At 37.5% G+C, this 25,713-nt stretch overlaps 1 protein-coding gene across 1 annotated transcript in view; it reads right to left on the bottom strand.

Annotated features, from left to right (window-relative positions):
* Positions 1-22,104, bottom strand: part of LOC112050912 (venom dipeptidyl peptidase 4) — a 42,562-nt gene extending 20,458 nt beyond the window's left edge. The window contains exons 1-2 of the mRNA XM_024089325.2: positions 21,835-22,104; positions 588-660 (exon numbers count right to left, since the gene is read on the bottom strand). Of these exons, the coding sequence (XP_023945093.2) occupies positions 588-638 (51 nt within the window). The 5' untranslated portion in view covers positions 639-660; positions 21,835-22,104. The remainder of the gene's footprint in view (positions 1-587; positions 661-21,834) is intronic.
* Between the last annotated feature and the right edge of the window lie 3,609 nt (positions 22,105-25,713).

Here is a 25,713-nt window from a genome sequence, read left to right as displayed (position 1 = left end):
TACGTATATATTATCTATACTTACTTAAAATAATGTGCATAAATAGTAGGTACAGCGCTGCTTTATAAATTAATAAATAAATTAAATTAAAATATCTTAATTCAAAAAATAAGAGCCGTGATAGCCTAGTGGATATGACCTCTGCCTCCGATTCTGAAGGGTGTGGGTTCGAATCCGGACCGGGGTATGCACCTCTGACTTTTCAATTGTGTGCATTTTAAGATATAAAATATCACGTGTCTCAAACGGTGAAGGAAAACATCGTGAGGAAAGCTGCATACCAGAGAATTTTCTCTGCATTTGTGAAGTTTGCCAATCCGCAATCGGCCAGCGTGGTGCACTATTGGCCTAACCCCTCTCATTCTGAGAGGAGACTCGGGCTCAGCAGTAAGCCGAATATGGATTGATAATGATGATATTAATTCAACAATATCTTAATGTCGTAAGCAACGACCGGGAGCAAAATAAATAACGAAGCGGGATATGACCACTCCCTTCCTGAAGTAATGCACATACGGCGGTACCAGAAAGGTTAGGCAGAAACACAAAGGACACAAAATGTTGAGAAAATTTGAGAAGATAAATACCTGGTCACTGGTCCCCATTTCCATTGAGGAGTTGCCGTTATTTTGAGCCATGTTGACGTGGTGTTTGGGTCACCTGTAAGTATAAAATCTAATGTAAGCAGAATATTAAATGTACTAAAATTGTAATTATTAATAATACCAATACATTTAGCACCAAGACGAAATATTTCAATAAAAGTTTATCGAAACTTTTCACTAGTGCTCTTTTCGAAAGATATTTGAAAAAAACCAAATCCTCTATTTTATATATAGCATGAAGTTTTTACAAGATTTGTGAAAAATGTACTTTTTCTTAAAAATCAAATCGAAATCATTAAAATTCTTCGATAATTATACGATTTTTACAAAAAGTTGCGGAAAAGACACTATGGAATTACTTAATATATAAAAGGTACCTGTAGTAAAAGCGGATGAGATCGTTTGACATTTTATCGTTTTCCATAGAAAATAAGCTACGAAATGTTTTTTTGTATCTCTTAATGTAATGGCAATAGATTTAAAATAAATCATAAGGCCTAGCAAGCTTCAACGATAACTCGTGGCACGCATCATATTGTGCCGTCTAAAAGGCTTATTGTTTAAAAGACACCTTGTTAATAAATAACCCACCAGTTCTCAGATAAGATCATCATCATCATCATCATATCAGCCGATGGACGTCCACTGCAGGACATAGGCCTTTTGTAGGGACTTCCAAACATCACGATACTGAGCCACCTGCATCCAGTGAATCCCTGCGACTCGCTTGATGTCGTCAGTCCACCTGGTGGGGGGTCGGCCAACACTGCGCTTACTAGTGCGGGGTCGCCATTCCAGCACTTTGGGACCCCAACGTCTATCGGCTCTTCGAACTATTTGCCCCGCCCAATGCCACTTCAGCTTTGCAACTCGTTGATGTATGTCTGTGACTTTGGTTCTTCTGCGGATCTCCTCATTTCTGATTCGATCACACAGAGATGCTCCTAACATAGCTCGTTCCATCGCCCGCTGTGTGACTCTGAGCCTTCTTATGAGGTCATCACTGGCAACACGCACTGTTCGAAGACTTTTGACTTCAGGCACTAAGGAATTACGGACGAAAAGATGTCGCGAAGCTTCCCGAATGCAGCCCAGCCGAGTTGGATTCGACGGTTCACCTCTTTCTCGAAATTGAACCTACCTAACTGGAACTTAGTATGGACTACAGATAAGATGATAGTTAGAATTTGAATTAAGTATGCACTCAAGGCACTAGAGCAGTGATAGCCCAGTGGATATGACCTCTGCCTCCGATTCCGGAGGGTGTGGGTTCGAATCCGGTCCGGGGCATGCACCTCCAACTTTTCAGTTGTGTGCATTTTAAGAAATTAAATATCACGTGTCTCAATCGGTGAAGGAATACATCGTGAGGAAACCTGCATACCAGAGAATTATCTTCATTCTCTGCGTGTGTGAAGTCTGCCAATCCGCATTGGGCCAGCGTGGTGGACTATTGGCCAAACCCCTCTCATTCTGAGAGGAGACTCGAGCTCAGCAGTGAGCCGAATATGGGTTGATGACGATGCACTCAAGGATGTTGTTCAATAAGTATGCCAAACTTTCAGTTATCATTAAATATCTGTACGTATCTTTATCAATCGAACCAATAAATATTATGTTATCGTGAGACACAATATTAATTTTATCTCCCTATCAGTTACAAAGCCATAAATAATAATAAACATAAATTCAAAGCCAACTTATTAAGTAGGAAATACCTTTCTTTAGATTCTACATTTATTAGAGTTTCTCATCTTGACTTTCACATCTCACATTTTAGATTATACATTTAAGTGATTCAGACGCCTTAATTAGTTGGTTGTTTTTAGAAATACAATATACGAGTAAAATACTCAATACTACTTAATTTAAAGTTATGGAGTATTAGAAATGATAGTACTTTTGTATTTTTAAAATACTTTTGCATTATGTAATTCTAAAATATAATTTTGAACCTAACTTGAATGAGTATATCGTAACTTTTCATGAGCTCCAGAAAAACTACAAAATATTCAAAAGTACCAAATGTAAGTACATAGTTAACACTGAAAATTAACGTCACCAGTCCTGTATCCACTATTATTTATTAATTTTTCGTTTCAGTGCTTTATATCTTAACGAATCTAATCTATGATTATCACGATAATGATTTTACAACTGATATTATAAATACAAAAAATACGCGAATGACTTTATCACGGCCCATATTTTGACCTTAACATGATATATTTCATACACGTGGCACTAAAAATTCTTCTGATTTGATTAAGTTATACAATTAAAATGAGAAAAAGGGAAAATGCCCAGAAATACTAATTGTAAATGAAAAAAAAAACCTTCAGTAAAATAATTAATTGGCACCCGATAACTTTGTTAGAATTAGAAATAAAGGGACAAGCAACATTATAAGAAATACAAAATGCGAATTTGAAAAAAGTAAGTCACTAATTCTTTCCTTTTTTCCTTCATTAAGACATTACGAGACTTAATGAAGGAGATCAGAAAAAATATCGAGTAGATGAAGTTTTTTGATGCTTCGTGTCTGTTTTGAACTTCTAAAACAGACTAGAAGAATCAAAATATGAATGTAGATGAAGGGTTTTAGGTGTAACATTACTCGTGGTCAGTAAGTACAGCTTCATCTTCTTTCTTTCTCATTATTTTTTAAGTGGCTTTCGCTAGACTACGATCAAGCGGTGAACCTGGTGAAAAGCAATCATGAGGTCTGGTATGGGCCACGCATAGGAAATGTATATCCAAAAAAGCTCAATATGTATTTAAAGATATTTTAGCGAAAAAGTACAAGTTTAAAACAATACTTACTACGCTTTGTAATTTTAGATACACTATCTAGACAATAGAATATTAATTAATTTGAGTAATTAACTATCAAAATCAAAGGAAACTTACCACAAAATAAAATCTAAATTCAGAACACCAGCCTGCGGGCGGAATCCCGCAAAACTAAATGTTAATCGTATTTTAATTTTAATAAACTACAATAGATTAAGATATCTTTGTAAAGATAATAAAATTTAATGATCACCAATCAGATAAGTAGAAGGTAAAAGATAAGAGCATTCTAATGAAATGTACAAAATAATTGGTTCAATAGCTTTAAAACACCATAATACAAAGGTAAAATATAAGAACCTATAATAAATTGCATTTCTCTTTAATTATGTAAATAAACTAGAAGTAGAAGAGTCAAAATTTGTCTCCAACTCAAGGTTTAAAATTTTCATATTTATTTTGGTTGGACAAACTGCTTTCAATAGATGACATTCAAACAAAAAACAGTTCAAAAGTTATTTATTTCTAGGCCGTGGGAAGTAAAGAAAGTATAATAGAACAATCAAACACTGCAGAAGGCTACAGAAACAATGTATTTATGTGAACATTGTTAACTATTGTCTTTTATTATGTTCTTGAGCAAAAATTGTATATCTGTAGTGAACTGGTTCGTGATTATACGTAATCTTATCTAATAGTTTAGAATTATACTACTCTTGTTAATAACAGCTACGTTATCCTAGAAATTGCATGGTGCGTTATCCTATTCTTACGCTCAGAAATTGTTATTGTCCCTGCAAAAAAGTGGGCGTCTCATTAAGATGAAGCTACTCAGTACTCACGAAAATTAGTTTACCTATTACTAATTTACTAAATACTCTTTCTGAGGAAAAATAATCAACTTTGAGGGTACCTGTAACATCTTATTTCAGAGTAACGAAAGAAATGTGATTGTGAATCAAAATGTTATTTAGAAACATCAATTCAATTTCTGCAATAAACTCTGTCGCTTTAACTTCCCGCCACCAATTTCCTCCCGCGGCATACTTCTGAAGAAACCACGATTTATTTCCCTTTAACCATGTTTCCAGGGGATTTAATGTGTCCAAATCAGGATTGAGAAAGTTTTCAAATAAACTCCGAAGACAAAAATTACTTTTCCTAACTGACGGGGCAATAGCCTTACTACTACTAGCCTACTACTATGGGTTATGGTTCTTTTAAGCTGCACCAGTCCTATCTACCATCATTATTTATCACAAGAGTCGTCGTCGTCATCAACCAACATTCGGCTCACTGCTGAGCTCGAGTCTCCTCTCAGAATGAGAGGGATTAGGCCAATAGTCCACCACGCTGGCCCAATGCGGATTGGCAGACTTCATACACGCAGAGAATTACTAGAGTACAAATTCTTAATTATAATTGCTAATCTCCAGATGAAATTTGTAATCTAATCAACAGGACAATTATTCAAAGCTAATTTATTTCAGGTCTTTATATAACCATATTGGTAATAGAAAGATTATTTACTTTATTTCATAAGCCTATAATGATCCACGTATCAAACAACTTTTTTTTATTAAATCCTTCAATTTTACTTCAATAAATTCTATCCCATCACGTTTCAGTTCTCGTACGCGCTATTTCGTCGGTCCCTCCGCGCCGTTCAAGAGTGACCTGAATAAGTAATACCAACACGTAATGTAACACAATAACAATCGCAACGACACTTGCGTAAAAAGTTACCAAATTGTTGACTAATTTGATTGAAATAGGTACGTTATGACTACAATACAACAGCCTTGATAGCCTAGTGGGTATGACCTCTGCCTCCGATTCTGGAGGGTGTGGGTTCGAATCCTGTCCGGGGCATGCACCTCCAACTTTTCAGTTGTGTGCATTTTTAAAAATTAATTATCACGTCTCAAACGGTGAAGGAAAACATCGTGAGGAAACCTGCATACCAGAGAACTTTCTTAATTCTCTGCGTGTGTGAAGTCTGCCAATCCGCATTGGGCCAGCGTGGTGGACTATTGGCCTAACCCTTCTCATTCTGAGAGGAGACTCGAGCTCAGCAGTGAGCCGAAATGGGTTGATAACGTATGACTACAATTCTTAACTCTGAGAACCTTCAGTTGCGAGGCACACATTGTCATTGGTCAAGAGATTACGGCGCGAATATTTCATCAGCGAATGAGATGAGAACTTTCACTTTCATTTATATATAACGAGACAGTTCCAACCCTGTCCATAGAACGAAATTAAAAAGCAACACCCAGAAACATCATGGCAATAGTTAAAATACTCTCTTAACATTTTGTATAGTACATTATCACATAGCGGTCTTCTTTCCAAGACCGGAATTTAGTCAGTGTAGGGAATCCCTGGTACCTATTGAACACCGCAGAACAATTAAACAAATAGCTTTATCAGTTGTACAACGCTTGACTCATCGCACATCGTCATCTGTTACGTGACTCTTGTCAAGAGAGCATATGAAACCGTCGGTCCCAATCATTATCATTAACATCTGATAGGAATAGAAGAACTATTATAGCGTGAGCCTGCGATTTTACCTAACTAAGAACTTTCATAAGTATAGCTACTTCGTTGTATAAAAGTTTTTAAAACATCTCACCCTAGCTACGGTCTGGCGACTGTAGACATGATTCCTCATGATAAATAAAATAAACAAAGAAAAACTTTTATTGCTGTTTTGATTATGTTTACATCTACATTACATTGTATTTGCCATATTAAATATCGGCAAACGGTAGTTTTTTGAATCAGCTTGTCTTCCGACAAAAGCCTCCTCTAAAGATTTCCACTCTGTCTTGTCTTTTGCAGAAGTTGTCCATGTTAGACCCACTATATTCCTGATCTCGTCCTCCCAATTTTTAGTCTGTCTATCTCTGTGTCATTTGTCGTCTCTCGGATACCATTCTGTTGTTTTTCTGGTCCAATTTTCCTGTTTCTCTCATACTCCCTGTCTATCTCCACTTTAGCTGTTTGTAGGTTTTTAATGCATTTTTAAAATTAGCTTTACTTTTTGTCTTTTAATTTTACTCGGCTCTTTCTTTAAACACATATTATGCTTCTCCCAATTCCATTTTGGCAGACTTTCATTTTATTTGCCAGCTATTCCATCAATCCCTTATATTTGACACCCGTATATAACGTTTTATACTTGAGAATTTGGACTCTTGAAACCTGCTACTTTATATAGCCACCAAAGTCCATACTCCGTAATTGGCTTTACTTACCTATGCTAGGAAAATAGGCTGTCAGACTGACAGGCTTTATAAACTGAGATATGTCGTCTTTATTGAGAAATAATACAATAAGGAACTTAAGCTAGCTTATCCTAATAACTCTAAAAAAATCATGCCGACGTAGAATGGTGGCAAGAATACTGGCTGCATTTCTGCGTTAGACAGTCAGGCTGACCCCTTTGCGCAAAAAATGAGCCAGCCCTTCTGTCACCAATTGAAGCAACTAGTCGCGGTGAAATGGCTCGAAGAAATTTTTTGGCACTGCGGCTAAGTATATGACCTAACGTGGGCCAAGAATGTATATTGCAGGCTGTCAGTCCAATAACCTAAGGTATAAACGTGCTCTGTTTTAATTTCATCCTACCTAAGATACCCATGTAAGTGAAGATCATTCGTGTTCCCACGTGCTATTCATTTATCAAGTTCAGTGCGAGATGTCGTTGACCTCAGAGTTTATATTACGCTAGTAAGTGTGTAACCTTGACGCTCTTAGATATTGCATTTAAATAATTGTACACTAGTGACTAGAGGCTTCTAGACAAACACTATACTACAGCCCTACTCGATGAGTACTGTTAACCAACGAACGAATTAGAAATTAAGGTAGAAAAGGCATGTCATTTCATTTCAAAGTATTCATTGTTTGAATAAAATATTATTCAATATATAATATCATTCAATCATTGTCAATTTGAAGCATTATAGATGTGAAATGACAGAGAAGTAAATATTATGGCTTTGTCATCTTTGTCATCTACACTGAACCATTTTTTCACCAACACTGGTCATTCGTAATTTATAACAATTTGAGTCAAAAAATATAATAGGTAATTTTGTTGAAACGAAATGATTATTATAGTACTACCAATATATTGGAATGCAGCTATTTTATTATAGATTTTGAATGTTTTAATATAATATGTACAAAGATAATATGAGGGCAGGTAAAGATGACCTTTATGTATTATTCGTTACACAGAACTCTAAATGTACACACGTGGATGTCCAGCTGTAGCCAGACAATGTTCACTTTCCTCATACATTAGTTGCCGCGAAAGTCCCTCGTGTGCGGAACGGAAACTAAGCACTTACACTTACTTTGTTAGGGCTGTCACCTATGGAATTCCTTTGTTGAATTTAGTTACTAAAAATATACATATACCTAGATCTTATCTAAGTGTCATCATCATCATCATCATCATCATGTCAGCCGATGGACGTCCACTGCAGGACATAAGCTTTTTGTGGGGACTTCCAAACATTACGATACTGATCCGCCTGTATCCAGCGGATCCCTGAGATTCGCTTGATGTCGTCAGTCCACCTGGTGAGGGGTCGACCAACACTGTGCATTCTGGTACAGGGCCGTCATTCCAGCACCTTGTAAGTGTATAGTAAGTTAATAAATGAGTTCTTCCTTCCCACCGTAAATAAATATAATAACAATCGAATTTATTTACAGATATACTTATATTCAAATTCAATTAGATATTGTAACACCATTTTTTTTTGTTTTAATAAACAGTTCAGTTCAGTTCATTTATGTACCTACCTAGTAATAAATGTTATTATGTCTATTAATTTCTGGCCACTAGTACCTAATATTAAATTGAATTCATAATATGGTCTTAAATATAGTTTTAAAAGTCAATTATTTTTAAAATAACTTGACATGCGGCTTAGGAAATAGTAGTCTGAGATGGATATGACGTCGCTCAAACTCGTGTTAGCTCGTGCCGACACTAGGCGGAAAGAATAGGGAGTTAGAGAGGCGTAGCGATCGGTTGGTGGGAACGACTTGTGATATAAGGCGCTCGTCGTAAGGTCGGCTTCAGTATTCTTGTGACGTTCGAACCGTCCATATTTCTTGTTGTGGAATCTTTTATGGGTTGTTATGGGGTAGGCGGGGAGAGTGACTTGAGTGGAAAAGGGGAGTATTAATTAGCTGTCAAGGGATCTCTTAGCCCTACCTACAACGGTCACAAGTCCTCGACTCCACTCAAGGTCATTGTCTTCCATTCTAGGGTTTGTTTTGGTTACAGTTTGATTTGTTAATTAAGTTGTCCTGACAAATGTTGTGAATCATAACCTTTGTTCGACATTGGTTTTCTTATTTTGTAATCCACTTCTAAATCTGCTAAAAATACAATTACAAAGACAATGTTATGTTATATATGGTTACTGCATGTGACAACCCTAATCGCACAGTACAAGTGCGGGCCACTTCCAAATGGTGGAAGCAGGATTTACGAACAGAGCTATTTCCTCCCCATAACAGGATTATCGTGATAATATCTTTGTTTCGCTTCTTCTTTGAAAGCTTCACTTAATCCCAAATGAGATAATTATTGTAATGTAAGAAGGAAGTACTTAGGGAATTATCCATTTGTAAAAGGGACATGAAGACGCCCATGTTTTTTCAGTTAACATTTTTATGCGAGAAATCGCTATAAAACTGAATTAATTTGATAAAACATTTAAATGAACAATCGCTGGAAAACTAACTTTAAAACAATAAGCTTGCATCAAAATCGGTTCACCCCTTTAAAAAGCTACAAACACACATGCTATGTGTGTAAAACTTACTTACCTATAAAACCCCTCTTTTTGCATTTTGGGTTAAAAAACCCAAATGATAACCTCTAAATATTGGAGTTCGGTAAAAAATCGTTTGATCTGCGTTGGCAAAATTACATGCAAATCAATGGGATTATTATTATTGGTCTATGTATTTATATGGTACGAAACTGTACCTTATTTAGGTACCTATCTACAATTCGTTGTAGGTAGGTACCTACATAAGGTACAGTTTAAATGGTGGAAGCGAACAACACAGTGGTCAGCTTACACGTGGCTTAATTTACTAAAGTTTGCTTACTAGGGATTTCTACGTGATATTTAATTCGCACTTTATTTCGTTAGGCAAGTATATCTTCGCGGACGAAGCTGCGTCTACTACTGTTATTAATTATTGAAAAATATTTAAAGTTTCCAAAAGAAATCCCAAAATTTTTCAATTTTTCAAAAATATGTTTAAATTTTTTTTCACTTCTCAACTACTTGCAACCGTCATTTTTCGAAGGCAGAGGTCATATCTACTGGGCTATCACGGCTTGGTCTATAGTACTTAAAACTATTATACAATGAGAGTAATAAACCTAATACAGAAGGAGCAGTCGTGTGGAACTGGTGATAAAATAACTGTTTACAATGCCACGTCACAAATCGGCTCATGATATATGTCGTGAATACTAAACAGTGCGGTTACAATAAATGAGTCATGAATTGTTATTATTGTCCAACTAAATATCCTCCTTTGATTTTAAAAAAATTGAATAAAAAAAATTCAACCGACTTCCAACTCTAAAAATAACTTTAACTAAAAAGCAAAAAATAACATCCTATGTGCTACCTTCTGATCAGTTTGAAGGCGGTGCCAAGCCAGTGATGTTTTAATTAAACATGTTTAAACTACAAAATTTATGTGGTTCTTTCAGAAACAGCTTTAATTAAAACACGACACTGGCTTGGCACCGCCTTCAAACTGATCAGAAGGTAGCACATAGGATGTTATTTTTTGCTTTTTAGTTAAAGTTATTTATTTATTTAGAGTTGGAAGTCGGTTGAATTTTTTTTATTAAAATTTTTATTTTTTTATTTTTAGTGTTAGCATACCTACTGCGTGTGTACAGTCACAACCTATCTAAGTGGAAAGTTCTTAATAATACAAAATTATCAAGTCCAAACACAAGGTAGCTACTGTGAGCCGTCGAGGAGTTCTCTTCACTGTGCTTCGTCTTCAGCACCAGACCCTTAATACAGTCACAATCCATCTAGGTGGAAAGTTCTCATCAATACAAATTTATCAAGTCCAAACAGAAGGTAGTTACTGTGAACCGTCGAGGAGTTCTCTTCACTGTCCCTCGTCTTCATCACCAGACCCTTAATACAGTCACAATCCATCTAGGTGGAAAGTTCTCATCAATACAAATTTATCAAGCCCAAACACAAGGTAGCTACTGTGAACCGTCGAGGAGTTCTCTTCACTGTCCCTCGTCTTCATCACCAGACCCTTAATACAGTCACAACACATATAGGTGCAAAATACTCATCAATACAAATTAATCAAGCCCAAACAAAAGGTGACTGCTGTAAATCCTTGACGAGTTCCATCGTCTGTGTTTCGGCTCCATCATCAGACCAACTCCAAATCTTCATAAAGTTGTAGTGGTTTAAAATACCTTATGGAAACACTAACAAACGTACTAGCCGTCTCTACAACTTTCGAAAGTTCCCCTCAATTTCTCCAGGATGCCATCATCAGATCCTGACATGAAAAAAATGGGACCACTCTGGAAGTAAACCCTTCAAAACAAAAAAAGAATTTTCAAAATCGGTCCATAATTGACGGAATTATCGCTAGACATACATAAAAAAAAAAAAAAAAAACTTACATACATACAGCCGAACGTAGAACCTCCTCCTTTTTGGAAGTCGGTTAATAAAAGTTACTAAAGCCTAGCCCATACATTTATTCATCATCATCATCATCATCATATCAGCCGATGGACGTCCACTGCAGGACATAGGCCTTTTGTAGGGACTTCCAAACATCACGATACTGAGCCACCTGCATCCAGCGAATCCCTGCGACTCGCTTGATGTCGTCAGTCCACCTGGTGGGGGGTCGGCCAACACTGCGCTTACTAGTGCGGGGTCGCCATTCTAGCACTTTGGGACCCCAACGTCCATCGGCTCTTCGAACTATGTGCCCCGCCCATTGCCACTTCAGCTTCGCAACTCGTTGAGCTATGTCGGTGACTTTGGTTCTACTGCGGATCTCCTCATTTCTGATTCGATCACGCAGAGATACTCCTAACATAGCTCGTTCCATCGCCCGCTGTGTGACTCTGAGCCTTCTTATGAGGCCCATAGTTAGCGACCAAGTCTCGGAACCATAGGTCATCACTGGCAACACGCACTGTTCGAAGACTTTTGTCTTCAGGCACTGAGGAATTTCGGACGAAAAGATGTCGCGAAGTTTCCCGAATGCAGCCCAGCCGAGTTGGATTCGACGGTTCACCTCTTTCTCGAAATTGGACCTACCTAACTGGATCATATGTCCTAGGTATACGTATTCGTCTACAATTTCGAGTGCAGCGTTCTCAACTATAACTGGGTGGAGCGATACATGAGCATTACACATTATTTTTGTTTTGCCCATGTTCATTTTCAGGCCCACCTGTTGAGAAACGCTGCTGAGGTCATTGAGCATGGTACTAAGGTCATCCAGAGTCTGTGCCATGATGACTACATCGTCCGCGAACCGCAGTTGAGTGATGTACTCGCCATTGATGTTGATGCCAAGTCCGCCCCAGTCCAGAAGCTTAAAGACGTCTTCCAATGCGGCGGTAAATAGCTTCGGAGAGATCACATCTCCCTGACGCACTCCTCGCTGCAACTGGATTGGCCTCGTAGTCTGATCCTGAATACGGACTGACATAGTGGCGTTTTCGTACAAGCACTTCAACGCTTGGATATACCTGTAATCAATTCGGCATCTCTGCAATGACCTTAGCACAGCCCAGGTTTCCACCGAATCGAAGGCTTTCTCATAGTCCACAAACGCTAAGCAAAGTGGCTGGTTATACTCGTGAGTCTTCTGTATAACCTGCCGCAGCGTATGGATGTGGTCTATGGTACTAAAGCCTTTTCGGAAACCGGCTTGTTCGGGAGGCTGGAAGTCGTCAAACCTATTAGCGAGACGATTCGTAATGACTCTCGAGAACAATTTGTAAACATGGCTTAGCAGCGAGATGGGTCTGTAATTCTTCAGCAAGGTGTTGTCACCTTTTTTGAAGAACAGAACCACCACGCTCCTATACCACGCCTCAGGCGTCGTGCCCTCGTGAATGACGGAATTGAACAATCGCTGAAGGACTTTAAGTATCGGTTTTCCACCCGCTTTCAGGAGTTCTGCTGTGATTCCGTCCTCACCTGGCGCCTTATTGTTCTTCAGGTGTTTGAGAGCCACACTAATCTCGTATAGGCTGACGTCCGGGATATCTTCGGTATAGTGTCGGGTCAACTTGGCTCTGGGGTCCTTAGCCAAGTTGTTAACAGGCTGCTGAGTAGTCGTGTATAGCTGTCCATAGAACTTCTCGACCTCACTTAATAACTCGGACTTGGAAGAAATCAGATTACCGTGCTCGGTCTTCAAACGCGTCAGCTGCCTCTGTCCAATAGACAGATCTCTGGCGAAAACTATTAATGCGATTATTTTCAATCGCATTTTTAATACGCTCGGTATTGAAGTTTCGCAAGTCGCTGGTTTGCGACTTAGAGATCTGTCTACTGATTTGTCGGTATTTTGACGCATCTGCTGAAGACTGCAATCTCATTTCTTGCCTCTCTTCCATGAGTTTAAGTGTATGGTCTGAGAACTTTTTGGTTCTTTTCGTACGATGGGTCTTATAGAACTTAGACCCAACGGAATGGACAGTTTCCACGAACCTGTTGTTCAGATCGTCCACAGTTTCGCAATTTGCTAGGCAATCAAAGCGGTTCTGCAGTTCTAGTTGAAAGGACTCGGGGTTTTGGATATGGGCACGAGTAGGTCGGAGCGTAGACTTCACCAGTCGATACCGTTCCAGCTGAACGTTGATATTCAACGTGCCTCTAACCATTCGGTGATCGCTACCGGTTTTCACCCTATGGATCACAGAAACATCGTTGAATATTTGCCGTCTGGTAGACAAGATGAAGTCAATCTCATTTTTCGTGGAACCATCGGGGCTCATCCAGGTCCATTTCCTGTGTGGTGGCTTCTTGAAGAAGGAGTTCATCATAAAGAGGCCCTCCTTCTCCATGAAGTCAGCCAACATTTGGCCCCTATCGTATAGATTTATTAGCCATTATAAAAGTCACTAAAGCCTAGCCCATAGATTTATTAGCCATTATAAAAGTTACTAAAGCCTAGCCCATAGATTTATTAGCCATTATAAAAGTTACTAAATCCTAGCCCATAGATTTATTAGTCATTATAAAAGTTACTAAAGCCTAGCCCATAGATTTATTAGCCATTATAAAAGTTACTAAAGCCTAGCCCATAGATTTATTAGCCATTATAAAAGTTACTAAAGCCTAGCCCATAGATTTATTAGCCATTATAAAAGTTACTAAACCCTAGCCCATAGATTTATTAGCCATTAAGAGGTAGAGAGCATGAAAAAAAAAAACAACATGTGGCCGTGTGGCGCAGTGGGTCACAGTGACCCTGCTTTCTGCATCCACGGTCGTGGGTTCGATTCCCACAACTGGAAAATATTTGTGTGATGAGCATGGGTGTTTTCCAGTGTCTGTGTGTATTTATACATTATATAAGTATTTATATGTAGTATATAAATGTATATCAATATTATAATATCAACTATCTTAGTACCCATAACACAAGTTACTCTGTATGCTTACTTTGGGGCTAGTTAGTGATGTGTATTGTTTAAGTATATTTATTTATTTATTTATTTATTTTAGAACTTATCGCTTCAGCATTGCTATTAACTTAAAAGTAGATTTTATTTTAATAGCGATATAAAAGTAGTCAAAACTGTAATGTTTGTTGAAATTAAGTGGATGATTAATTACGTTTGTTTGTTTTTTTTACACGAAAATACAAAAACATACTTACCTACATAAAATAGTTAATCGCACTTTTACCACGAATTCAGATTTCAGGTTCCATGCGTACCTATACAACTTATCACGTTGCACCATAAAATTAAACCTAAAAAACGTATTGTACAAAAATACCAATATAATACATAACGATTCATCACATTCTTGTAACCATAAGGTAAATTCTTGTCTCGGATTCCTAACATCTCATCTCATCTTGTAATTAACCCCCATAATGTCAAAATTATACTCTATACGGTATTCGCGCCGCAAATGCGGTTTTAAATGTACAAATTGGAGGGGAATTTGTTATTATTCCGGCCATCAGAGTCGCTTAATTACGTCAGATACCTCTTGGAATTAACTTAAGTGAAGCGCTTATCTAATTTAGAAAGCTCTCGTTGCCATCATTTTTTTTAAGTGGGTAAATCCCTGTATAAAACGTACCGCAGGGGAAGTCCATGTTCCAAGACAGTGACAACACGAGGGTTGAAAACATCCCGAGGTTAATTACAGTTTTGGGTCACTAAGAGAAGACCACTATAAACTTTTTTTTTGGAGGTAATAATTGACAGGCAAACAAGATGACTAGTAAATCTAACATACGACCGAACAAATTTCAACCAATTGCGAAAATACCATTATATCTCTCATTGTATTGGAGCTAAAGAGATCGGGACAACTCCACCGCCATTTAGATGACATTTTGTCTATTTCTCTGCACTAGGTCGTATGCTCACTGGTGGTAAGTAAAAAGCATCATAAACAGCAACACTTTACACGGCATGCAATGAACTTTTCCTGTACAAATTACTAGCCAGTGTAATAAGTTGTAAAAGTATATTTTACGACTTTGTTAGCTTGGAATCCGATTAATTTCGAAAACTCGTTTTCTTTTGTCCGACCTCGGAAAGCCTATATTGTTACGGGCTAAGCCTAAATGAAAATTAATATTTAAAACCATACCCTCAAAATTATACCTACCTACAATTTGTATTTTATGTGTCACGGTTAGATTGTAAAATACGTTAGTTTTTAATCTCACTCGTGATATTATAATCTAGCGTCATATTGTGAACTGAAAATACTGATTACTATTTAACGTGTTATTTTTCGGTATATTATAATCTATCGGAAGTGAAGAATTCTTCCTTACGATTAAAAGTAAATAAAAATACCGAGTACGCCGCAATTTGGAAATATTTTATTTAAACAGTATTTGGCATACTCTTAAATATGCCAATTCCCCTCCAACTAGTCGGGAAAGATTGTATTAGGAGTAGGTCAGACAATAGACCAACGAGGCGTGGATCGAACCACCACCCCTCAATAATGAGTCCGATCGTTCTTACCGTTGAGTTATTGAGGCTTCTTTGCCTTTCCCTCGTCTCGAATTATGTCGTGGAGCGCATCTTAAGCCTACTGTTTTATCTCTATCTATAAAGATTCGAGGTTAGCACCAACATTTTGACTTTGTTAGCCACTACCAGTTGTTAATGATAACCGGGGCCTACGGCTTAACATGATTGCTCTCAGCAATGTTGCACGAGGATATCCTAACACTATCCTCGTCATCATCATCATTAACAACCCACATACGGCTCACTATTGAACACGAGTCTCCTCTCAGAATGAGAGGGGTTAGGCCTTCCACCACGCTGGCTCAAAGCGGATTGGCTGACTTCACATATAGAATTGAGAAAATTCTCAGGTATGGTTTCCTCACGATGTTATTTCTTGAAATGCTCATAACTGAAAAGTTAGAGGTACATGGCCCTCTGAATCGAAGGCCGAGGTCGTGTCCACTGGGCTATCACGGCTCTATCATAATTTTTCACAACTCGTCCCGTTAATTGAACCTAGGGCTCCAAGATCAGTAGCCACAAAGGCTTAACACTGGCCAAGTTTGGCATTTACTTAGCTTACTTTAGTTACTCATTTGTATAAAAGCGAAAGAGACCAAGGTAAAGATCTGAATGTAGGGCATACGCCGACTGGTGTTGGTTTACTATTGTTTGTCGAACGCCACAACTTTGTGAAAGACGCAGAATATTTGCCTGCATTTATACCTAATCTATACTAATATTATAAAGCTGAAGAGTTTTTTGTTTAATTGAACGCGCTAATCTCAGGAACTACTAGTCCGATTTGAAAAATTATTTCAGTGTTAGATAGCCCATTTATTGAGGAAGGCTATATATTATCCCAGTATTCCTACGCGAACGGGAACCACGCGGGTGAAACCACGCGGCGTCCGCTAGTTTGACATATTTGCATGCCGTGTAAAGTGTTGCTGTTTATGATGATTTCCCACTTACCATCCATGGTCTAGCATGCGACTTAGTACAGAAATAGACAAAATGCCGTTGAATGGCGGTGGAGTTTTCCAAGTTATCGTTGGTCGCATGTTAGCTTTACTGGTGAGTCATCTTGTTTGTCTGACAATTATTACCTACTAACTACTGGACTATAACTGCTCTCTATCATCTAATCAATAGACTGATTACTGAATAGTTTTTATTTACTTAATTACTGTCTTTACTTTCATCATCATCATCATCATCATCATCATCATCATCATCATCATCATCTTCAAATTAAATGAGACTACCATGCAACTTACTCTATAAGTAAGTATGTAAGTGTTTTGGCATTGTAAGCTCTTTGATTTTCTTCTTTATGTCAGGTTTCTTCTTCTTATTTTGAGATATAAATAATCTTATTAACGCTAAAATAATATATATTACAATGAAATTATTATTTATTATTACACAGACCTATGTAGTTTATTTGAGAAATAGGGAAAATAGGAAACAATACGACAACAAACTTTACGAGAGAGACAGGTTATTAGGATAATGTACTCTGTCCTACTTTATATGGCGCAGTGCCGCTTTTCAAAGTTTTACAAGTTGATTTCAAAAGTTTACAAAATATTATAACCTATCTACCGTGATATGCCCAGTATAAGCCGTGATAGCCCAGTGGATAACCTCTACCTCCGATTCCGGAGGTTGTGGGTTCGAATCCGGTCCGGGGCATGCACCTCCACCTTTGCATTTTAAGAAAATAAATATCACGTGTCTCAAACGGTAAAGGAAAAACATCGTGAGGAAACCTGCATATACCTCTCTTACGCTGCGGCTACTGGAGCGATTTGGCTGAAATTTGGAATGGAAATAGGTTTTACTCTGGATTAACACACAGGCTACTTTTCATCCCGTATAAATCCACGGTTCCCGCGGGATTTATGAAAAACTAAATTCCACGCGGACGAAGTCGCGGGCGTTTGCTAGTAGTTCATATGTTTTCTATTAGGTATTCCGTATTACGATAATTTTCATGACACAGAGGTCTCGAATAGACTCAAAAATAGACTACATAGACAAAACAAAAGCATAATGTTTGACTATGATAAGGTGCCAGTTAAAAACAATATAGAGTAAAGAGTACAGTTAGATAAAGGTTAGTTATTTATGTCATGGCAATTCCACAAATACCAATTAAATTAAAATAAAAATACTAATTGCCTAATAGCGACACTAATTGGACGGATAAATGAAGGTCACTCGTAAATTTTGAAGTTTAATTGAGCAACAAATAAAATGCCAATAAGTGAACATTAATATTAAAAAACATACAACCGACTTCAAATACATTAATTACTTACCTCCCTACGAAGTCGCTATGATTTATGAGGGCATGATAGCTTTTTTAACCGACTTCCAAAAAGGAGGAGGTTCTACGTTCGACTGTATGTATGTTTTTTTTTTTTTTTTTTTTATGTATGTCCAGCGATAATTCCGTCATTTGTAAACCGATTTTGAAAATTCTTTTTTTATTTTGAAGGGTTTGATTCCAGGGTGGTCCCATTTTTTTCATGTCAGGATCTGATGATGGCATCCTGCAGAAATTGAGGGGAACTTTCGAAAATTGTAGGGACGGCTAGTGCGTTTGTTAGTGTTTCCATAGGGTATTTTAAACCACTACAATTTTATGAAGGTCTGGAGTTGGTCTGATGATGGAGCCAAAACACAGACGATGGAACTCGTCAACGATTTACAGCAGGTACCTTTTGTTTGGGCTTGATTAATTTGTATTGATGAGAACTTGCCACCTACATGGGTTGTGACTGTATTAAGGGTCTGGTGATGAAGACGAAGGACAGTGAAGAGAATTCCTCGACAGCTCACAGTAGATACCTTGTGTTTGGACTTGATAAATTTGTATTGATGAGAACTTTCCACCTAGATGGGTTGTGACTGTATTAGGGGTCTGGTGATGAAGATGAAGGATAGTTAAGGGCACTCCTCGACGGTTCACAGTAGCTACCTTGTGTTTTGACTTGATAATTTTGTATTGATGAGAACTTTCCACCTGGATAGGTTGTGACTGTATTAGGGGTCTGGTGACAAAGATGAAGGAGAGTTAAGGGAACTCCTCGACGGTTCACAGTAGCTACCTTGTGTTTGGACTTGATAAATTTTGTATTGATGAGAACTTTCCAACCATATGGATTGTGGACCATGTGTGTGTTTCCAACCATAGGGGGTCTGGTGATGAAGACGGAGGACAGTCACCTTTCACGTTTTTCTGAATATTCATATTACGTGTGGATAAAGGGGGAGTGAAATTTTGTATATGAGTTAAGGTAGTATTTTTATTCAAACTGGGATTGTAGAACTTAGATACTTATCATAAGAAAATAACGTTTCAACTAATTGCTCATTAATTTTTGTTCACAGTTGGTGTGCTAACACTAAAAATTAAAAAATAAAAATTTTAATAAAAAAAATTCAACCGACTTCCTAAACTAAAAAGCAAAAAATAACATCTTACCTATGTGCTACCTTCTGATCAGTTTGAAGGCGGTGCCAATCCAGTGACATGTTTTAATTAAAGCCGTTTCTGAAAGAACCACAGAAATTGTGTAATTTAAACGGCTTGAATTAAACATCACTGGCTTGGCACCGCCTTCAAACTGATCAGAAGGTAGCACATAGGTAAGATGTTATTTTTTGCTTTTTTAGTTTAGGAAGTCGGTTGAATTTTTAATTATTTAGAATTTTCTCTAAGCTTACAAATTTCTATCCTACGTTTGCTTAAGAAGTAATTAGTTTTATTTCTTTTCATTTGTGTTTTTCATGGGCTTTCTTTATAGTCAGGGATCCGTAGAAAATTTTGTAAAATAGATTACTATCAAGTTAATTTTTCGTGAGACTATCAACTTTTTAGTTACGAAAATTCTTGATTCTGGTAGCTAACTGAGTTACCGTTTTTAGTTTTTTACCGAGTTTAGTTGAGTTTTGTTGTTACTAACCAGCCGTTTTTTTGTTACTAACCAGTGTTACTGTTGCTTAATTAATAGTTGTACAACTTAACAGCCACAATGTCCTATAAATTTCGTGGTACATTATCTCGTTCCAACGCTCTGAAATTTTCATTTCCTGGTAAATCAGTTGGCTACGTCCAGAATTTTCGTAAATAAAAAGTTGATCGTCTCATCGAGATGAAGCTGCTCACGAAATTAACTTGATTATTTTGAATTGAATTAAGTAATCAGTTATACAAAATGTTCTACGGATCCCGGACTACTACATTTATTTTAGCAATAACTATCCATATATTAGATTTTAAACTTGAGCAATATTTCTCTTTTCGATAACAGTCTTTGGACTGTTGGTTGGAGATCAAACCCTAGACCGTTTTGATAAAGTCACGCCCCTTTAATCGCACGCCATCGTCGATCAATTATTCTCACGTTTCTGCAGCACCCATAACTATAATTGATCGTGTTTTGGTCGCTGCGTGCATGACGGCTCGACTTATAAAACGTCTTCGCTGCCGTTTGCGCTGCAGAAACGTGAGAATAATTGACCGTCAATAGCTTAACTGTGAAGTTATTTAGGCATCTATTAAATAATAACATGGTTGTCCGGTTGATACATTTAGGTTGAAGGTGCTATAAATTCGTTCTCTTGTAAACAAACCTATCTACATTTCAATTACGGTATCATAATTGCTTTTGGCAAGTGAAACTGTATTGCATAAGAATTAATGGTACAACTTTCTGATTTACCTACAATCGAATTGATTTGAACTGCCAGTAGGTACCTACCTACAATTTTGAATAAAAGTGATACGAAGTCGATATCAACCCATATTCGGCTCACTGTTGAGCTCGTCCAATGCGGATTGGCAGACTACACACGCAGAGAATTGAGCTTTGTAGAGCTACTAAGGTAAATTATACTCGTACTCTTGTGTATGAAACTTTAATTATGAAATTTAAAATTATATCATCAAAACATACTTACCTAGATATTTAAAAGATATGGCAAATATTCTTTAAAAAAAAAGTGTTATTTGCGCACTTGGGGTGCCGTAGCACCACAAGAAAGTTCAAAGATTTACCATATCATTTTAACTTATCATAGAATATCAAATTATAAACAAAATAAATTAAAACGACTTAATTTATTTTGTTCATAAAAAATATCTTTATTTTTATACAGGTTTAATTTATTTAGTATTAACGTACAAGAATAGGTATATCAGACGAGAGAAAGCTTCATAAAATAATGCCACGCGGACAATGTCACCGCAATTTATTTATTAATGTCATCATCATCATCATTATCAACCCATATTCGGCTCACTGCTGAGCTCGAGTCTCCTCTCAGAATGAGAGGGGTTAGGCCAATGGTCCACCACGCTGGCCCAATGCGGATCGGCAGACTTCACAGACAAGAAAATTCTCTGGTATGCAAGTTTCTCATGATGTTTTTCCTTCACCGATTAAGACACGTGATATTTAAATTCTTAAAATGCACACAACTGAAAAGTTGGAGGTGCATGCCCCGGACCAGATTCGAACCCACACCCTCCGGAATCGGAGGCAGAGGTCACATCCACTGGGCTATCACGGCTCTTATTTATGAATGTACCTACTACTAATTTATGATTACGGTATTTTCCTCTTATTAATTTTCCCCATTAGGTACATACCTATAAAGCTGTATGCTTTAAGCTCTTTTAGCCATATTACACGATTTTAAATCAACGGGAAGTACCCTATAGGTTTTGATTCCCTTTGCGAATGATGGGAAATGCAACACAGATAGTCTTATCTTTTGATTGCGTAGACTTTACACTTTAGTTAGGTATAAATTTTAACTTTATATTATAGAGAAACTCTGAAACTACTCAGAAATGTCCATAGATTTATTATTTAATTATAATATTTAACTATTATCTATATTTCTGTATATTTTAAATGGGTGTAAACCTGAAGTAAATAAATTATTTATTCCCCTACGTGTTCCTCGGAAAAGAGTAAGGAACTGATAGACAGCCAGACGGACAATAAAGTAATCTTTTATGGGTTCCTTTTGCATCAGTTCTATTGATCTCTAAAAATTTGATTAAGTATTAGTAGTATTTAACAGTATTGTCCTATTTTGATTATCTACTAACATTGTCCCACTTACCGTCGAAATTAAAGCCTTGGTGTCCAAATTTTCTCTACGCAATACATAGTAAATCACATACACAAAACACACCACAGAAAAATGTATCACAAAATTTTTCCAAAAAATGAAAAATAAATCTTTCTATGTTTCCCTAAAATAACTTGTTTATAATACTTGCTTAAACAGTGAGAAATTGCTAACTACACGCCATATTTGTAAACATTACGATAAACATTGGCACAGACGTTCGGTAATCGGTACTTTACCGAACGGGAGTCAACGAGAGACTGCCGATGCTCTACGGAGTTACAAATTACAACTGACGCTATAGAAATAGAGCCTGCGCTAACTAGACCTCCCTCATTGTATAAAAGTTGCCCTTTTAAATATTGGATAGAAGCAGACTTTACTTTGCAGAAGTTCATCATAAATATAAATAAAAATTTATTTATTTTGTTATAACACGCAAAAAGAAAACGGAGCATCTTCAGGAGATGTTGGCTCTACAAAGTGCAATTGCAAAGTTAAGTAAGTTTTGTTACGTTGTAGAGTCAACATCTCCTGAGGATGCTCCGATTTCGGGGTGAAACGTGCGTAGAGAGTATTTTGTCGGACCTGGGTGACGTTGTCGCATGGGTCCGTCGACTTTTCGCGGATAATAGCAAAATATATAAATTATTATATATAAAAACTTCCCGTTAAGTTTCAATGCTCGAGTGAGACACTCCTCCTTGCGTCGTACTCCTAATTACTGAGGGTAATTACCCCTAACACAAGCTTGCTTCTTGACGATGTCGCGCCTTGTGGCTCGGCTTGTCGCGACTTGCAGAGACTCGTGTACCTTGGTTTCGATAGTGGCGCGGATTTCGGAACGCATCGAGGTCTCTTTCCTCGATCACTAGTTTCTCTAAGTTATCTCCTTCCACCAGCACCACATCTCGAAAGCGTCTCTGCGATGCCAATCAGCTGATTTGATCGTCCAGGTTTCAGCTGCTTGTAAATACGGGGAAGATCAGTGCATGCACTCTTAGAAGAAATTAAATTCATCATAATCATCATCATCATCATATCAGCCGATGGACGTCCACTGCAGGACATAGACCTTTTGTAGGGACTTCCAAACATCACGATACTGAATCACCTGCTCATCAAATCGCAGGGATTCGCTGGATGTTTTTTAACTTTGCTTAAAGCTATGCATTGGCATATCCATCACAGTCTTGAGGATCTTGTTATAGAAGAGTACACCCTTTTAAAAAACACTGTTAAAGATCAAATTTTAAGGGTGGGGAGTGGACCTTAAAAACCAACTACCTAAAGTCACTAATATCTAAATTACATAATTGCCTATTATTCTTGCGGGTATGAGCAAACTTTCACTTTTTATAAATGAAGTAAGTCTGGCCCCCGTTTTATTACAAATTACAAGTGACGCTAGTTCTCGGGCTAAATACATTTGACGTAATTTAATAGCTTATCAGAGTGTCAGACTCACTGGAACCTTGAAACGTAATGGGATCAGGCACCTTTTTAAAGGAGTTTCCCTGAGTTTACGCCTAGGAAAAATACTGAAATCAAGCGAAGGGTTAGATGTACTTCTTATGTAACAAGATTCCCTAGGCAGTTTGAAACTTATCGTTCTAAAAGTTTTAAAAAATGTTGTAAAACAGCCGAGAATACTTAATGGCACGAGGATGTAAGAACTTTCCATCTCCGGATTGAAACATTACAAAAAAATTCTTAGAAGAAAATTTGTCGAACCCGGGACCTCGTAATCGGAAGCAACCCCTTTCGGTTTCTACACGACATCATAGCGGAACGCTAAATCGCTTAGCGGTACGTCTTTGTTGGTAACTAGCCACGGCCGAAACCTCCCACCAGCCAAAAACCCAAACAAGATCTCCAAGACTGTGATGGACCTGCCAATGCCTAGCTTTAGGCAATGCGTTAAAAACATTTACTTACTCGAGTCTACTACACCATTGATAAGAAATTGTAATGTTGTCATCAATTGTAAATTATAATATTGTATGATTTAAAAAAAAAACTGTCGAGTTTCTTACCGGTTTCTTCTCAGCAGAACCAGCCTTCCGAACCGGTGGTAGAATCTTTACAAATAGTCAACTGACATGTCAAAAATGCTCGTAAACTAGTTACTAAATAAATAAATTTTGATTTTTGATTTTGAAACATTCATCCTTCATATATGTAATGATGTATTTCTGGCTATGCAGTTCCAAAACAAGAGACTCTGAATATAAAAAAAACCATCTCTTTTACTGTTAACAGAATAAATTAAAACTCTCCAGGAATAGCTAGGTATTTTCATATAACCGAGCTAAAGCGCGGCGGTACTCGTAAGACGAACAAGGTTAGCTCAACTGTGACTTATACTTTAACAAGCTATGAATATTCAATGAGACCCGCTCCATTCATTTAGTTGACAGGTTTGTTATACTGAGACTACAGAAGATTCCAACTTTGAATAAGCTTATAATGAAAAATACGGGCTCCATCAAAATATTATGAAATGAAATGAAACTCAATTATTATTCTTTAATGTACCTACCTACCTAAGCCTATTATAAGAGCCCACTACAAGGCCAGGACCCCCTACTTACAATAAGGGGTTATGGACCCACCACGCTCCAAAGTGGGTTGGTGGGCTTAGTATTACGTGACGGGTAGCAGCGGCAGGGAATATTCCATCATTTTGAGGTAGAAGAAAGATCTCGAGCAGGTACCAGGACTTGTAACCTTCCGATGTAGGTTTAAGGACTATTTTAGAATGCTGTAGCACTCACCATGACAACATCCCACGCCAGACATGTTCTCCATATAGCACGTTAAACAATTCATGATCGATTACACTACAAAACATTATTGCAAAAAATTACAAACACGGCCAAACAACCTGGCGGTAAGAAAGTTGCTTAACAAAGAACTGAACACATGTCACCAATCACCCTCTTATTCATACAGCATAGGCATAGGTAGGTACTATCACTATCATGACAAATTTGTAGAAACACTTCCTTTTATTAGATACTTTTTTCTTTTTTTTTTATTATTTACAAGTTAGCCCTTGACTACAATCTCACCTGATGGTAAGTGATGATGCAATCGAAGTAGGAAGCGAGCTAACTTGGAGGATGAAAATCCGCACCCCTTTTGGTTTCTACACGACATCGTACCGAAACGCTAAATCGCTTGGCGGTATAGTCTTTGCAGGAATTATTAATTTAATATGAATGTTACTAGCACCCGTACGGGAGTTAGGGGAACATTGGGCTACTCGAGCAACTCGCAATATTAGGGTGATATTGTTACTTAAGGATATTAATGATAATGGCCAGGAGTCAGGACCGACGGCTTAATATACTCTCTGAAGCACGGGGGTGTAACACCACTACCCCGCACCGAGAATTTCACTGAAAGGAAAAAAAAGAGGTCAGGCAAAGCAAGCAAAATTCATTTTTGCTGCAAGTGCGCATAATTATCTTTGGTTATTAATGGTCGAAGGCGCATAAAGAATACCGCGCACACAGATTAAAGAATATTTGACAGATAGAGCGCACGGAACACGACGGTATCGAAACCGCTGCAAATACAAAATTCAAAAACGAATACATTCTCGAGTCAGTAGCAGTACGACACGAAGCGTCGACATCAATAATTTTCAATACCTTTTATTCAAGAAGAAATTTTTGATATTTTAAAACTGTTTTAAAACTCCACTAAATGACCACACTTCATTGTCTACGCCACATGCCTCAGACTACTTTTTTGACCACAAACAAGAATACGTTTTTTGACATTCAACTTTAACTTTGACAGAATGTGTTATGTCATTGTCAATTGTCAATGTCATTGTCAGTCTTTGACTTTGACATATTT

Source organism: Bicyclus anynana, chromosome 6 (assembly GCF_947172395.1).
Source record: "Bicyclus anynana chromosome 6, ilBicAnyn1.1, whole genome shotgun sequence".
Lineage (NCBI taxonomy): Eukaryota > Metazoa > Arthropoda > Insecta > Lepidoptera > Nymphalidae > Bicyclus > Bicyclus anynana.
Note: the sequence above shows the minus strand (reverse complement) of the source record. Positions and strands in the feature narration are given on the sequence as shown.